Genomic DNA, 17,017 nt, shown 5'->3' with positions numbered 1-17,017 from the left:
ATTATATGTTAATATATGCAGCCTGGGTCTGAAGTATTGGGCCCAGGCCAGGCCCGGGCCTAAAAACAAAACCCAGGCCTAGGCCTGGCCGGTTATTGCAGGTCGTGCTGGAAATGACCGACCCCCCCCCCCCCTAAATCCTCTTACCCCACAAATAAAATTAATTAATTATTAAAAAAGAATAGAAGGATCTACTCCCGAAACCCAAACCCAAATATTAAAGTTATGCTCAACATGGTGGGATGATCACATGAAACTGTAACAGAAAATTTAGGGTCCATTTGGTTTACTGGGAATTGGAATAGGAATCTCATTCCACAATCCCTATTTGAGGGAATGTCCATTCCCTCCCCCTCTCTTGGGAATGGAATTTCATTCTAACTGATTTCAACTCCCATTCTAATTCCTGTTTGAACCAAATAAATCATGGTAATAGATCATTCCGATTCTGATTCCAACTGTAAACCAAATGGACTCTAAGTTAAGGTTGCATATGGTGTTTTGTTATCTGAATTCAATCTGGGTAAGGGTGATCTGATGATATCTTATATCCGGTTTGTTATGATACGTTGGCAACCTAAGTGTCTCTCGCATGGATGGCCTCAAGACAAAGGATCATTTACATCTATGTAAAGAGACTTGGATGGCCAAATAATTCATTTTAATATTTTTATTTAGAGGCCTTTTCCGGGAATTGGGATCTACTCCTCACAGAGCATGCCTCACACCGACCTCAGCTCGTTTTAGGGGAAATGTTTTAGATGCACAGCTAAAACGTTCTGTGAAGTCGGTGTGAAGCACGCCCTATGAGGAGCAGATCTGAACTCTTTTCCAGGTTGAATGCTTCCTTTGTAGTTCCCCTGATCCAAATTATTTATAATTATGGTCATAGAAGTTTAACGATGGGCATTGGAGCAACTTGACTTGGCCTGATAAAAACTAGTTCCGATTTCCACTTCAACTATGGTGTTCACACCCTCTCACATCACGTTGCAGTGGTACATTGGGAATATCCCTCATACTTTTGGGCATGTTCGTTCTTTTGGATTTTTAGAAGGAAAGAGTTGGTCAATGGGATTTTGGTTTCCATTGACTAAGATACATATTCTTTTTTCAGACTTATGCGGGTTCATTGAATATCAATTTTCTCTGGGCATCACTTACTCAAGTAAGTGATACTCATCTCCCAGGTGGATAAGTAATTTTTCCAAGAAGGGGAAAAGTTGCCAACACTTGGATAGGATAAGATTACCCTTTTTAATAATGACTTTTTATAAATAAAACAGTCATTGTCTTATTTACCTTAGAAATAAAAGAATATGGGTAAATCCATAAATGCACTTACCTAGATGAGTAACTTCCCAAAAAATAAACGGGGCTCTACGTTGTCATTCATGGAAGATGCTTCCAATGCACGACTGGCTACAAGTGCTGTGAGGTGGGAGTGAAGACCATTTTATGGGGAGGAAATCTGGATCCCATAAAAAACACACCTGAATTGGGTGCTGAAATTCAATTCGTCTTTGGCCAAATCGGATTAGATTTTGTTGCCTATGAGAACTGTCAAACCCTCCCGCCTAGCAAAAGGTTTTGGTTTTTTTCTCATGCGGAATTTGCCTTGGTTTCACCTAATCACCTTTCATGTGGAAATGACCATGCAAAATTGCAGTTTATTTAATAGAGGGATCCATGCAATGTATGGGCTTTATTGAGCGAAATTGAAGCAAAAAAGCCTTATGATCATTTTTATTGGGCCAAACTGTTTGAAATCCAATCCAAGCATTACTTTTGGGTTATGTGTTCTTAGATAATAATTTTGTATTGATATTATTAGCTTTTTAGATGTATTTATATTGTTTTTATTATTTTTTTCATTTTAAATGGATTTTAACTTAATAAAGTTTAATTTAAAATTTATTAATTTCTTCTATTTTTAATATCTATGTTATTAATCTTTATTATTTTATGTGGAATTTAAACCACTAAAATTTAATTTTAAAATTAATAATGCTCATTAATATTAATTAATTGTTAATTTAAAATTATTTTCTTTATTTTTGTTTATTAATTGATAGTTGTTTTTGCTTGAATGAATGAATTGTTCTTAGTGTAATAATAATATTATTAACTAAATATTTAGTTAAGTTTTATTTTAATTAAATCAAATTTATTATTAATATATATTTATTATGGTACCGGTTCTATGTGTGGGTTCTTATATTATACGGCACCTTATATAGTACAGTTCTTTTTTTTTTTTTCTTTTAAAGGGCTACACAACAGGGGGTAGTCCATCCCCTTAACCCATGTGTAGGCGGGATTTGATCCCGAGTCTCTACTATGACCAGCAATAGACCTTATCAACCAACTGGTTGGCACCTTGCCATGTAGTATGGGTCATCGAGTAGCACTCAAGACCTATATGATTACGGGTTGTGTGAAAATGGGTCACCTATGAGCCATATAGATTGTCCAAGCATCTTTTTTCTGAAATATCCTTATTTTTTATATATTAATGATAATTTCAGTTTTTTGTTTCATTTATTTTATTTTTTGTGCCACAAATATTTTGTTACATTTATTTTTGAAAATGCTCATAGGCTAATGCCGCTAATCCATTCATCTAGATGAATTCTCAATTACATCAGAGTCCAAAACAGGCTTCAACAAATTTGGTGGGAAAGACCAAATCCAAGGACATGATAAGAAAACGTGCGATAGTTTGAACCACACGATTACAAGATCTTGAATAAAATTAACAGAGAATCCTGGGTGATGAGATAAAATACTCTTGCAACTAGCAATGAGGGTAAGAATGCTCTATGGAGGTTGCAAAGGATCCTCTAACAAGAGTTTAACAAGGATGATTTACTTGGCATGCCCTTCCAAACAGGAAAACACACCGGAGGTGTCGCCAGGACTGAATTTGGTCCAATCCAATCCGGTCCAATGTGAGTCCATTATAAATGGACCAAGTCCAATCCAATCACGTGAATGTTTTGGACCATTTTGGATCAGTCCAACGTCAATGTTTAGAACATTTAATCTGTTCAAATTTGCTTTAATTTAAATTGGTTCCAAAACAAATCTGGTTCATTGATATTTGATGTCCGATATTAGGTGTTCCGAATCGAGGATACAATCAAATAGTCCTGCCAATTGGACGAAGTCGAATTGAAAGGATGAAGCTGTGCACTGAGATCTATAACCAAGAAAAATGTCAAAGGCCCGAGGAGTTGTTCATCGAGTTGGTACTCCGACGCTCAAGTTAGTTGGTTAGTGAAAGATGTGGCTGGGCTGAATAGCCTAAGATAATCGTTGGTCTGGGATGAAGAGATAGTGCAAAGAGGTGTTCAAAGAGTGTTCTTTCAAAAGTCCCTTACCTCGAGCGGAGAATACTTATTTATTGTTGGGTGTCCATGTCCCAAATGGATAGGGATTCCAGGGTTGTCGAAATGAGGGTGTCCATCAAGTTTTTCGAGAGGTTTCCACTCCCCTGGCAAAGCTCGCTTCCTTGTCCATTTAGGACACTCCCTCCTGTTGTGCTCTTCCGTTACGCATGGTGTCGACATGGCGTGAGAGAAGGGACAGCCACATAGATTACCATGTGGCATCCTTGGCCAGGTCAACCATCACCCGAACAATATCTATATTCTTATTTTCTATCAATGGACCATATATTGGTTCAATTTGACCTAGCCCAATATAAATTCATTATGGATGGACCAGGTCAAATCCAATCCATTAAATACTTTGGACCATTGAGTCTGAACTGGTCCAATTCAATATATCTTGTTAGTCCTTCCGATCTGTCCAAATTGATTTTAGTTTGTACAAAATCCAACCCAAAATCGATCCATTGACAACCCAAAACACCACAATCATCTCATATCACAATACCCAAACCCAAGGAATGGGAGGACGTGGAACCATCAAAATTGATCTTAATAGAACCCATAGGAGGTCTCGTCTACTGCATGGGCAACGAATGCAATAGAGGGCTAGGTGAAGAGAATGTAGAGGAAGGGGTGGAAGCTCGAAAGTAGGCTCTTCCAATGACGATTCCTGGGATAGGCTGAGTCTGCTGAAATAGAACCTCATTTCTGGTAGTTCAAATATACTATAATAAAGTGAAATACTTGTAGCCCTCTAAGTGGGATGTAACCCATATAGAAACACATTCAACTAGAGATCGGTTTGGGTAGCTATCCGAGCGAAAACAAAAAAGTTCTGAACCAAACCACACTTGTCTACTAAATGGGAAATGAAGAAATAATTGATCTAACATTTCCTCATGGGAATCACTAAGGATGAGCAAAAATAAAAAACAATAAAAAAAACTTGAAAAACCAAATCGACCAAAAAAATTACCAAAACCGAATAAAAAATCGGTTAGTTGAACCAGTCAATTTGGTTTTGGTTCAGTATTTTAAAAAAACCAAAGGTACCAGTTCGGTTTCGGTTAATCAATATAAAAAGCCGGCGGTTAACTGAATAGACTGGTATACATATATTTCTATATTATATATATTTATGTATATTATATATTATATATTATAAATATATATATATATATATAATATTATTTATTATTTAAAAATATAATGCTATATATATTTATAGTTTTTATCATATAATTATATATATTTTTATAATATATTATCAAAGTTAAAAACCTAAAAAATCAACGAGCCGAACCGATCAACTAGTTAACTGATTAATTTCGATTATCAGTTTTCCTAAAACTGGTACTACTGGTTTGTTTACACAAAATGCCCAACGGTTTGATTAACCGAACCATAAACACCCCTAGGAATCACAAAAGTGGCAAGATATATCCACTGAATAAATATAAGAAGCTTTGGGTTTGTATAGTCTTCAATCTGCAAAAGACTTTCCAAGTAATAGAGCCAAAATAGAAATCTGCATTTGGACTGTTGGGCTGGTTGTTTGAAATCAATTTGTAAGCTAAAGCAGTTGTTAACCGCCCATGTGGTGTAAAGGACCACACCAGCGTGTCTTGGTATAACAGCCAGCTAGTGGCAATCTAATTTGATAAATATGTTGGGTTGTAGATAAAGAGGATGTGGAGTAAACTGGGGGTGCCAATTGGATTGAATTTGGTCCAATCTGATGCTCAATGTGGGTCCATTACAAATGGGCCAGGTCTAATCCAATACAATAAATATTTTGGACCGGTCTAATTCAATGTCAGGACCATTTAATATATTCAAATTTGTTTTAATTTAGATTGATTTTAACCCAAATTTGACCCATTAACACCTATATTCTTATCTTATCAATAGACCAGATATTATTATTGGCTTAATTCAACCCAATCCAATATAAACTTATAACGGACAAACCATGTCCAATCCAATCTAATAAATATTTTGGACTCGATTGATCCAATCTAATATGTCTTATTGGTCTATCTAACCCGTCCAAATTGATTTTGGACTGGATGGGGTCCAGTTCGAAACTGTCCATTGACACCTTTAGAGTCAACCAAGTCTTTTCTCTAAGTCATATAATCATGATCAATAAGAAACGCCACTTTGTAATCAGGAGGTAGAGGTTGTTTAAATGAGGGGGTCATTCCTCTTGGAAGCCAAGAATCATGAGCAACATCTGCACTCCACCCATTCCCTAGTAGACCTGTTCATAGTCTGGGCTTCAGGCCTGACTTTACACTATGTCGGATTGGGCTTATTCAAAATTTGGCAAAGGCCAAGCCCAAACTTGACCCATGAACAAGTCTATTCCCTAACATCCAATAAGAGCCTTATTGGATATTCTCACCTAAAGAGCATAAGGAAATTTAAGAAAGTGGCACCCCAATTTAAAATTTGAGCCTAAGGCATAAGGGCCCGTTCGTTTGCTCCAAAGTTTGATGTCTGAAAGTGTAATAATTACATTAAGATGTGTATTTTGGTGAACTTTTCTTTGGTTCATTGAGATAGACAACAAGGGGAAACCCATCCCCTAGTGTACCAATAGCCACCCACTAATTGGTATACAAATTTAAAAGTAACCCAAAAATGGAGTTCTTTTGGTAACTACCCAAAATCAAAGCTATTTTCTCGTTTGGTAGGAAGTCAACAATTCAACCTTTTGGGTCAAATGACTCAACTCTTGATGTTATAATTAAATAATAATAAAAAATTAAAAAAAGATGAAAAACACAAAATATAAAAAATAAAAAATTGTAGCAATCATTTGAACACATCTTTAATATCATATATTCAACATATTAAATAACTCTGACAAATAAGGGCTTTGTATAGACATAGAAATATAAAAAAATTATAGAAAATTTTGAAAACATATTATTTACTTCCATCATCATTAAAAAATCACACGCACACTTACTAGTCATAAGAAAGATTTAAAGCATTAATACACTCTGACACGATGAAAGGGGGTGTATTTGTATTTTGAACCACATGCACCACATTTTTTTATTTTTTTTTAGAAACAGGGAAATGATAGGTTTAAACATTATTTAGCATATAAGATCAACCATTTATGAAAGGTGGTCGATATTATACGATATACCCGATACGAGGTGTATCACGTTAAAAATGTCTACCTTGACTGTAAGTGTAGGCCAGTCTTGGGCTTGGCGGGCCTTGCCCAAAAATAATCAACAAATGTATGTTTTTTAAAAACAAATTGTTAACGATATAAATTATTATAGATATATTAATTTATTAATATACAATATGATATTTTATAATTGTTTTATACATATGTATGTAGATATATCATATATGAATATGATATTTATTACATATATACGAATGTATATGTATCATAACTTCCGGGGTGGGCTGGGCTGAACGGGCCTAGTGTTTTGCTTAGCCGGGGCCCAACCCGCATTATGTGACCATTTGTTGCGGGTCCAGGTCCAGTCTGGGAAATTCCGGGACCGGGCCTAGAAGAAAAAATGGCTCCTCACAGGCTCACACCGCTATGTTCAATTGAAGCGGGAAATCTCTGAAAACTCCCCGTTCCTGCTGTCTCGCTCTGCAATTCCAGTTCTCCAATGGCGGTCGATGCGAATTTTGCTTCGTTGTTACAGAACCTCAAGTTAGAAGATCCATGGTTGCCTCCCAAACCATGGGAATCGATCCCCTCCGAAAGCGGGGTTTCTCGCTCTGAAAGCAACTCAGCTTCATCTTTCGAGACTCTTTACCATTCGTCAACAATATCTGTAAGTTGCATTTCAATGTTCTTGCTCGATTTCATGTTTCTTCTCTATTTCTCGAGATTGGTGTTTTTTTGGATCATTAAGCCCTAATTAGATGAAAATTTCGCAATGTAGTTCTTTTGAAAGTTCTTTTATTGGAAATGTGCTTTTAGTTACAACCACTTGAGGCTAATTCATAATTTTTTTTAGACCCTAGAAGCTATAAATTCAGAAATGCACCTCATACACGCGCTAGTATCTGAACTCAAAAGAAATTTAGCTAACAACAACTGTTTACACCGTAAGTCACGGTGAACTTTTTTTCAGTAAGTAATGTTTAATTTCCCCCCTTCACAGGAGGCCAATTTGGTGAGGCTGGCTTTAAATGCATTACAAGGTGTGCACTCGTCTCTCGATTGCATTGAGAAGATATCTGCAGAATTTTGTTCTAATCCAGCTGATAGAACTTCTCACCGAATTCCTAGTATGTGGCACCGGTCATCCAGCACTAGTGCTTTGGGAAGGATTCTCAAGTCTATAGGGCGTTCAGGTTTCATGGTTTTCCTCATCCGTAAATTTGTAGATTATTTTATTTGTACAAACACGAATGTGGCAGGACAGTGTAGAGTAAATAAGGAGGTGGGAGGGAAAGAAGTGGTTTCCGGGTCTGCCAAAAGTCAAGTGCATTGTGGAAATGAAATTGGGGCAGAGCCTCCATACAGTCTTGTTAATCAGGCATTCTCTGTTGCAGTTGGGAAAATATTAGAAGGATACATATGTGCCTTAGATATGCTGTATTCATCAATTGAGCTGAGGCGTTCATCAAAGAATGTTGATGCATTGTCACATGTTTCTGTTGGAGTAGGCTGTTTAACAAGTGTGGTGCATTCTGGAATTACTCTTCTGGAGGTATATCTGCACACAAAAGAATTGAGAACTCGCATTGATGCTCTTGGAAATATATGCTTACTGAAGAATGTAGGTCTTGCCTTCTCAGTGTCTTCTCTTGAGGATTTGACTGATAAAGCCACCATGGAGTTTTGTAACTTCCCCATAGCAGGAAATCTGCTTACCTATTTGTATACTCAGCTCAGGGTAAGTTTAGCTAGAATTCTATTTTTCTTTTTCTGCTGGTTCCTGATTCCTGTTCTATGTCTTCTTTCTACATTGGAACTTAGCATTCTTGGCTTATAATACATATCATTTTTTGCTTTTTTACTTGCTAACCTGCACCTCTAGGAAATGCATTGGTTTTATTTATTTATTTTTGATCAATGACAGGAAAATTTCATTAAAAAATATAAATCATGTACACAGGTGGGGAGAGGTAAACTCTCTTAACTCTCCCCCAAAGAAATACAAGATTACAATGTAGCCCAAAGCAAATGGTTTCTTTCCATCCCTTTATGGCAAGAGCATCTGCAAAGGAATTAGTACATCTTTTTACCCATGGAAGTCTCACCTCCATCCCCTGAGTCAGCCTCTTGAAAAGTCGTAAGTCCTTCAATGATCAACCTATTAATATTTAGTTCTTTAGCACTTTTCACACCCTCCATCAAAGCCAAAATTTCTGCTCTCAGTGAGTCCCCATGACCAATTGGGCTAGAAAATATAGCTATGACTGAACCTTCTATGACCTAAAATCTCCACCAATCCCTTAAGGTCTAGGATTACATTCACTACTTCTATCAACGTTTAGCTTGATAAAACCATCATAAGGTAGAGACCATAAAGGTTGCACAATACTTTTGCTTGGAGCATAGGCTGGCACTTCCTGCCAATTATCCAGTAGATTCCCTATGTGAATGCCATATTAAATATCTCCATTGTTTTTACCCAATGAACCACCTTGGAAGTGATCACTTCTATGACTGCCTCTCTACTTTTCTCCTTTTCAACAAATATTCTTTATTTCCTTTCCTCCCAAATTGTCTAGCAAACCGCTTCTCTTGTACATTTCCACAATATTTGGCCCCTCTTATTTGTCCAGCTACTGATAGAAGAGTTGAAGAGGCTTTATAGACTTGATGTAGGAGTCCACCTGCAACCAAATAAAAAGAGAAACCTAACCCATATAGAAGAAACAAAGGGTTAGGAGATTAATAAGTGGTAACAAGACTCACCATTGGCTTTACAAAGAGTACACCGGTTAGGAGACAAGCACCAAAACGACTTCCTCCTTTGAAGATGGTTGCAAGTGTTAATTCTTCCCAAGACTTTTTTTTTTTTATCAACATTCTTCCCAAGACTATCTCCTAACATAGTGCCCCAACCCTTTGTGGAACCGGTTCTCCCACACTTATTTAATCGGGAAAGAAGGCCCAGGACTAGTAGAAGATTATAGAAAGGCTTTGAAAAAAGAGGCACATGTAAAGGAACCAGAGGAGGTGAGAGTCCAAATCTTTGAACCCAACTTGGATGGATCGAAGACAACATTTTGAAGAATTTGAATCGAAGTCAAAACATTGTCCACATTTGACTCTCCGATTCCCCTTCTAAACCTCATGTCCCAATCAAGTTCAGGCCTTAGACCAGAGGAGGATAGGAAAGTGGAAACAAGCTCATTTTTTGTATTTGGAGAGGGAAAATAAAGATGGAAATTGATCTTTAAGCGTTAAGTCCCCCATCTGTACATGTTCCCAAAACCTTACCAAGTTCCCAAAGCATGAGTTGTACCTAGCAAAGGGTAGAAAATATGGAAGGATAACATGAATAGCTTTCCAAGGCACTGCACTAGTTGCATGATTCGATATTCCCGCATCCTAGCCATTAGTCGCCATCCCATGGATGCTTAAAATCACCTTTGTCCATAGTTTATCCTTGTCCCTTAGTATGATCTCCACAACCATTTTCCTAACAATGCCATATTCTTCTTTTAGATGTTCCCAATCCCTAAACCACCACACTTTTTGCTTCTACTTACCACTGCCCATTTAACCCTATGGTCCTTTCTTTCCTCCCCGGGTTCCCACAAGAATTCCCTCTTTAACTTCTCTAGGTTTCTACAAATCCTCATAGGCATCTTAAAAACTTATAGAAAGTAGATGGGCAAATTGGCTAGAGTTGACTTGATCAATGTTGTTTTTCCCCTAGTGAGAGATAGCTCCTTCACAAGAGGCTAATCTTTTTGTAAACTTGCCCACCACTAGGTTCCAGAAAGTCACATTTGCCAGGTTCCCTTCCCAGGATAATTCTAGATAATTCATTGGCCACTAGAAACTACACAACTCAAAACATATGCACATTTTGACACCTCTCTTTCATCCATATTGATCTTCACTGCACAACTCTTATTAAAATTTATTTTCAAATTTGACATCCTCTCAAAGACTTGGATCACCATTTTCAAATCTCTCAATCAAGCCATATCATCTCCTTCACACACACACACAAAAAAAAAACTATGATGTCATCAACAAATTGTAGGTGGGTAATAGGCACCCATCCTTTCCCTACTCACTCTTCAAAAAGTGCTATTTGGATTAGAATGCCTAGCACATCAGCTACTAAGGTGAATAAAAAAGGTGGTAAGGGTTCCCTTGTCTAATTCTTCTAATGGCTAGAAAGTGGTCCACAGTTGTACCATTAACCAAACTTGAATGGTGACAGGTCGTTACACAACCTTTAACCCACTTGCACCATTTATCTCCAAATCCATGGTTGTTCATCAGTTCCAGTTAGTGTTGTTAAAATCTCATGACATACGATATGATTAACAATTTGAATCATGAATCCCAAGGGTTTAAATTTGAATCTTATGTCTGAATCTTTTCTGCAAAAATCTTACATTTATTGTTTGAATCATAAATCTTACAATTTATACAATTCTTGCGATCCAAATAGTAGAAGATCAAGACTGTAATCAGTCTTGAATCCTAAGAGGTTTTAGGTTTGCAAAACAGAAGAGAAAGTGAGAGAAAGGAGAGAGAATAGAAGAGAAGCAAGAGAACACAAGTTGTTGAAAGGAGGGGCTGATTCTAACAGATTTTCCGCCACCACTCTCTTAATATTTATAGGTTATGTTTAGTACATAATGGAAAGGACACATCTGCCCTTGGTACTTACATAATAAATAAAGAAAATAAAAACTGAAATAAATAACAACTGAATTAACAAACTGACTCAAACTGACACTACTATAACTGAAACAAATAACTACACTGCTGTCCTACGAACACAGTGGGGACCACTGCAGTGGGGCCCACATCAGTGTTCTCTACACTCCCCCTCAAGTTGGGAGTAGATATCTATCATGCCCAACTTGGATAGGTCTGTCTCTAACTTCTTCCTTGGTACAACCTTGGTGAGGATATCCGCGAGTTGCATATTAGATGTGATGTACGGAAGACACACTTCTTGTGATGTGACCCTTTCTCGCACAAAATGTCGATCAACTTCGATATGTTTAGTTCTGTCATGCTGCACTGGGTTGTGAGCTAGATTAATAGCTGCCTGATTATCACAATACAACATTAAGGGCTTTTCATAGTCAATACCCAACTCTTCAAGTAGTGACCTCAGCCATAAGATTTCAGCCACTCCATTAGCCATTGACCTGTATTCCGCTTCAGCACTGGAGCGGGAAACAACACTCTGCTTCTTACTCCTCCAAGAGACAAGGTTACCTCCCACCAGGGCACAATATCCAGAGGTAGACCTTTTGTCATCAACACTTCCAGCCCAATCGGCATCTGTATAGACTTCCACCCTCATGTGATTATTGTTCTTGAGCAATATACCTCTACCCGGGCATCTCTTCAAGTATGCTAATATTCTCTCTGCCGCAAGAAGATGAGAAGTTCTAGGGGAGTGCATGTACTGGCTAACAACACTAACTGCATAGCTGATATCCGTCCGAGTGAGGCAGAGATATAGAAGCTTTCCAACCAACTGTTGGAACATAACTTTGTCTTCAAGAGGCTCCCCACCCTCTGCACTAATCTTGTGATTTTGTTCGATGGGTGTATCGGCCGGCTTAACACCCAACTTTCCAGTTTCCGCCAACAGATCTAGAACATATTTTTTCTGAGAGATAAAAATCCCCTGCTTGGATCTAGCAACCTCAATACCCAAAAAGTTTCGTAGTGCACCAAGATCTTTCACCTCAAACTCTTGATGAAGGAGCTGTTTGAGGGACTCAATCTTATGACTGTCTTTCCTATCACCACAATATCATCAACATATACTACTATTAGTGTCAGAGAGGACTCCACCCTCTTGATGAATAGTGTATGATCTGACTGGGTCTGTACATAACCAAACCTTCCAAGGGCTAATCTGAACCTATCAAACTAGGCTCTGGATCTGGAAGCGCAAAAGGAACTGGAGCTGGCCGGGACTGCCAAAGACTAGGATCAACTTGCCTGCATCGCCTGTGATAGACTCTCAACTCCAGCTCCCTCTGACCACCCTCACCACTACAACCTTCATTACCCAGTGGAATAGGTAAAGGAACAACCCCACTTCTACCAGCCCCACTTCCACTCTCACTGCTCTCCCCCTGAGGAAAGAAACTCAAAACAACCCCACTCTCACTGCTCTCCCTCTGAGGAGAAACCCTAGGATAATGAGGTGTCTCCTCAAAGAAGGTGACATCCATGGAGACAAACCGTTTCCCTGAAACCGGATCATAGCAGCAATAACCCTTTTGAGTTTGTGCATAACCAAGGAAAATACATTTGGAGGCCTTAGGTTCAAATTTGGAATGATGAGGCCCGAGAAGCTGAACGAAACAGGTACAACCAAAGGTTTTAAGGGGAACAATGAACAACTCCTCGTCTGGGTATAGAAGGGAAAAGGGGGTTCTCATATCAAGGGCAGGTGCCATGAGAATAGCATCACCCCAGAAGCGAATAGGTACATTGGAGGTAAACATAATGCTTCTAGCCACCTCCAAGATATGCCTATTCTTCCTTTCGGCAGCGCCGTTCTGCTGTGGTGTATAAGGGCAAGTGCTCTGGTGAATAACTCCATGGCTAAGAAGGTAGGAGGTCAATGGCTGAGCAAAGTATTCATTTGCATTATCAGATCTAAGGACTTTGATTTTGGTCCCAAACTGAGTGAGAACCATTTGATGGAAGTTTTGGGTCAGAGCAGGAACCTCATCCTGAGAATGCATAAGATAGACCCAAGAAAACCGGGTATGGTCATCAACAAACAGTAGAAAATATCTATACTCACCCATAGAAGAGATATGATATGGCCCCCAAACATCAGTATGCACAATATCAAAAGAGGAATAACTCCTTTTTTTACTTAAAGAATAAGAGGTTCTACAATGTTTGGCAAACTCGCAACTCTCACACCTCAATTTTGACAACTCAACAGACTCAAATAAAGCATGAAACAGACTCTTCAAAGACTTAAAAGACAAATGACCTAATCGGTTATGCCAAAGCATAACCGAACTCACAGACTAGGAAACAAAAGACTTCTTATCCACTGACTCCTCCCGACGAGAACTCTCTCCAAGCAGATAGATCCCGTTCGTCTCACGGCCAGTCCCAATCACCTTCCTCATCTCCAAATCCTGAAAAACACATCGGTCAGGGAAAAAGGTTATTGAACAGTTTATGTGTTTGGTAATACTACTAACTGAAAGCAGGTTGGTATCAAGCTTAGGAACATGCAAGATAGAAGATAAAGGGATAGTATCCGATAGCTTGATGTCCCCCTTGCCCGAAATGGGAACAAGAGAGCCATCAGCAATGGATACTCTATCTCGGCCAGAGGACAAGTGATAAGAAGTGAACAAAGATGGCAAGCGAGTCATATGGTCAGATGCACTTGAATCTATTACCCAGCAGTGATCAGTATTACCTGGAGTTGAAGCATGGTAAGCTGAGGCTCGAGTACCTGAATGTGAAAATGCAGATGTGGCAGGAGCTGATGGTGACTGAGATGGCTGAGCTGAACTCCCAACTTCCTTTTCCAACTGTATGAGGGCAGCCCGAACAACAGCTAAAGTCTCCAGGGATGTGCCTGATGAGGATGTTGAATCAGTGTTCACTGCCATATGAGCATTACCCTTCTTATTTCTTAGTTTTACTGGGATCAAGTGAGGATGTAGCTTCCAACAAGTATCTTTTATGTGCTTGGGTTTTTTGCAATGTTCACATACCAGATCCCGTTTATCTTCCTTCTTCCGGTCCCTTTCTGAGCCACCCTAGCTTGGGTTTAATAGCTGTCAAGGCTGGGAAAGAGGGCTGAGGCTGCATCATTACTTTCCTCCTGGTCTCTTCACTATGCACCAGGGAGTATGCTTGAGAAAGGGTCACACTATCTCTTGTCAATATCTGTTGTCGCACAATGTCATATTCTGAATTCAAACCAACCAGAAACTCAAATACCCTATTCGTCTCGACTTGCTTTCTGTGAGTTTGTGCATCTTTGGGACTCTCCCACTCAAGGGTCTCTAGATGGTCAATCTCATGCCACAAGGATTTCAAGGTAGAGAAGTAGACAGAAACTGGCTTCTCTCCTTGTTTAAGGCTGTTCACCTCACACTTCAGTTCATAGGCTCTGGCAACATTAAGGGGTTGGGAATAGGTTTCTTTCACAACATCCCATATCTCTTTGGCTGTCTTTGCCCACAAGTAATTTCGGCTGATATGTGGCTGCATAGAATTACACAGCCATGCCATAACTAAATAGTTCTTTTGAACCATTTGGTGTATGTTGGGTTCTCCTTGGAAGGTTCTTTCACATCTCCCAAGAGGTAACCCAGTTTTCCCCTTCCTCCAATTGCCATCATGGCTGATTGCGCCCACTCCAAATAATTTGACCCATCATATCTCATAGTTGTAATCTGAAACCCGGTTTCATATACATTACCATAATTGTGGTTTCCAAAACTACTTTCTCCTTGACCCTTAAACTCCATCTTTGATCAAGATTCAGTGGCTACAAACTGTTAGAGCAATTATACCAGAAAACAGAGTCAAGCAAGTAAGTCTGAAATCTGATATGAAACCAACCTAAATCTGATCTGAAATCAATCGCCTATCACAATATATGCAAGAAATCAACTCAAATCTGATCTGAAATCAATCAGCATGCACATTTCTAGGCAGCCTATCAATCTGAGATGCTATTTTCTGAAATCACTACTGTGGGGCCCACTGTTGTGAAAGCAAAAATAGGGTTTCAAATGTAGGTTTGAAGTAAGTGCTCAGCTGCACTCTCCAAGCAGTGCACACAAGTGGGACTTGTCGTAGGGCAATATGAAACCCTAAAAACTAATCACCTTTGAAGAGGAGGGTTCGGTCCAACAATCAAACCCTAGAAACAAACTTAACCACAGTTCGACAAGCCAAACCCTAGAACAAACTTGAACACAGTTCGGCCCCTCTTTCTAGATAGGTCCAACCTATCTCGACTGGTTGCAGACTCTGAAACTTAGTAAAAAAAAACTTACTTACTGATTACCTGTCTTCGGTTTACTATCTTCTAGGGTTACCTGAACCCTAACCTTCGCTGCCTCTTCCTGATTACCAACTCTCTGCAAGCCGCGACAAGTCTTCAATTGCTGCGGACCTCTCCTGGTAATCTCCAAGATTCAGCCACCGAAAAACTTCTTCAAAGCTTCCAGCCCTAGCTAGTCCTCATGTGGTTGGCTGGACTAGACACTCATAAGAAGCCCTAGATAGGCTTTGATACCAAGTAGAAGATCAAGACTGTAATCAGTCTTGAATCCTAAAAGGTTTTAGGTTTGCAAAACAGAAGAGAAAGTGAGAGAAATGAGAGAGAATAGAAGAGAAGCAAGAGAACACAAGTTGTTGAAAGGAGGGACAGATTCTAACGGATCTGCCGCCGCCACTCTCTTAATATTTATAGGTTATGTTTAGTACATAATGGAAAGGACACATCTGCCCTTGGTACTTACATAATAAATAAAGTAAATAGAAACTGAAATAACAAACTGACTCAAACTGACACTACTATAACTGAAACAAATAACTACACTGCTGTCCTATGAACACAGTGGGGACCACTGCAGTGGGGCCCACTGCAGTGTTCTCTACACAAATCAATTCAATTAAAAATTAGTTCTCTACTTTGTCATTTTATTTTGTTAATAGTTTGTCAAAGATGACTTGTTTTAAAAACCTTATTAGAAATTGACTTATTTATGTTATTTAAAACATATATGGAGTTTATTTTCCATCATATATAGGATAAAGAGTCATTGTATGTGGATTATTTGACTTTCAAGTCAAACTTGATTATATCATCTTAGACTTCTATGTGTAAGTGGTAATTCTATTGGTTTAGGTACATGCATGGTGGATATGGATTAAAAATAGGGTAGAATAATTTTTCTATATATATTGCCTTTTAACATATCTATATTTTATTTTTTCACAAGTTTTTAAAACAATAGAAATATTCTTACGATTTACGATTTGATTCAATTCAATTTTCTCTATGATTTATGATACGATTATGATTTTTAGAACATCGCTCCCAGTAGAAACCAGTCCACCAAAGCATATGCTTTCTCCTACTCAAGTTTATAGATTATCCCCTTCTTTCTTGTTCTTTTCATATCCTCCACACTCTCATTGGCAATAAGGATTTTGATAGAATTCAGGTATGTAGTGTTCTTTTATTTCGAAATAATATGGAGAAGAGAAACTTGTAGAAACAGTAGAGAGAAGAGAAGAGAAGAGAGAAGAAGAGAAAATATGTCTAGTCGAACTACAGAACGCACCTCTCTAGTTGGCCAGGTTTTATTTATACCTTTCTAAAAACAAATCAGAATTACTCTTGTGCCCTCACTTAAGTGAGAGACACATTAACTAATTTAAGACCTACTTGTAATTA

The 17,017-nt window shown here is 38.5% G+C and overlaps 1 protein-coding gene across 3 annotated transcripts in view; it reads left to right on the top strand.

Moving 5' to 3' along the window:
• Nucleotides 1-6,933: 6,933 nt before the first annotated feature.
• Nucleotides 6,934-17,017, top strand: part of LOC148871486 (Spc97 / Spc98 family of spindle pole body (SBP) component) — a 96,315-nt gene continuing 86,231 nt past the window's right edge. For 2 of the 3 annotated variants that reach the window (XR_016106660.1, XM_088967791.1), the window contains exons 1-2: nucleotides 6,934-7,216; nucleotides 7,550-8,287. Coding sequence is in view for 2 of the 3 variants with exons in the window: in XM_088967791.1 (XP_088823917.1) it covers nucleotides 7,049-7,216; nucleotides 7,550-8,287 (906 nt within the window). In the remaining variant the exon portion in view is untranslated. The remainder of the gene's footprint in view (nucleotides 7,217-7,549; nucleotides 8,288-17,017) is intronic. The other variant, XM_088967792.1, reaches the window with a different exon arrangement.

This window comes from Nelumbo lutea, chromosome 2 (genome assembly GCF_056320005.1).
Source record: "Nelumbo lutea isolate HS-2025 chromosome 2, American lotus-T2T, whole genome shotgun sequence".
Lineage (NCBI taxonomy): Eukaryota > Viridiplantae > Streptophyta > Magnoliopsida > Proteales > Nelumbonaceae > Nelumbo > Nelumbo lutea.
This window is presented reverse-complemented; position numbering and strand designations above follow the sequence as displayed.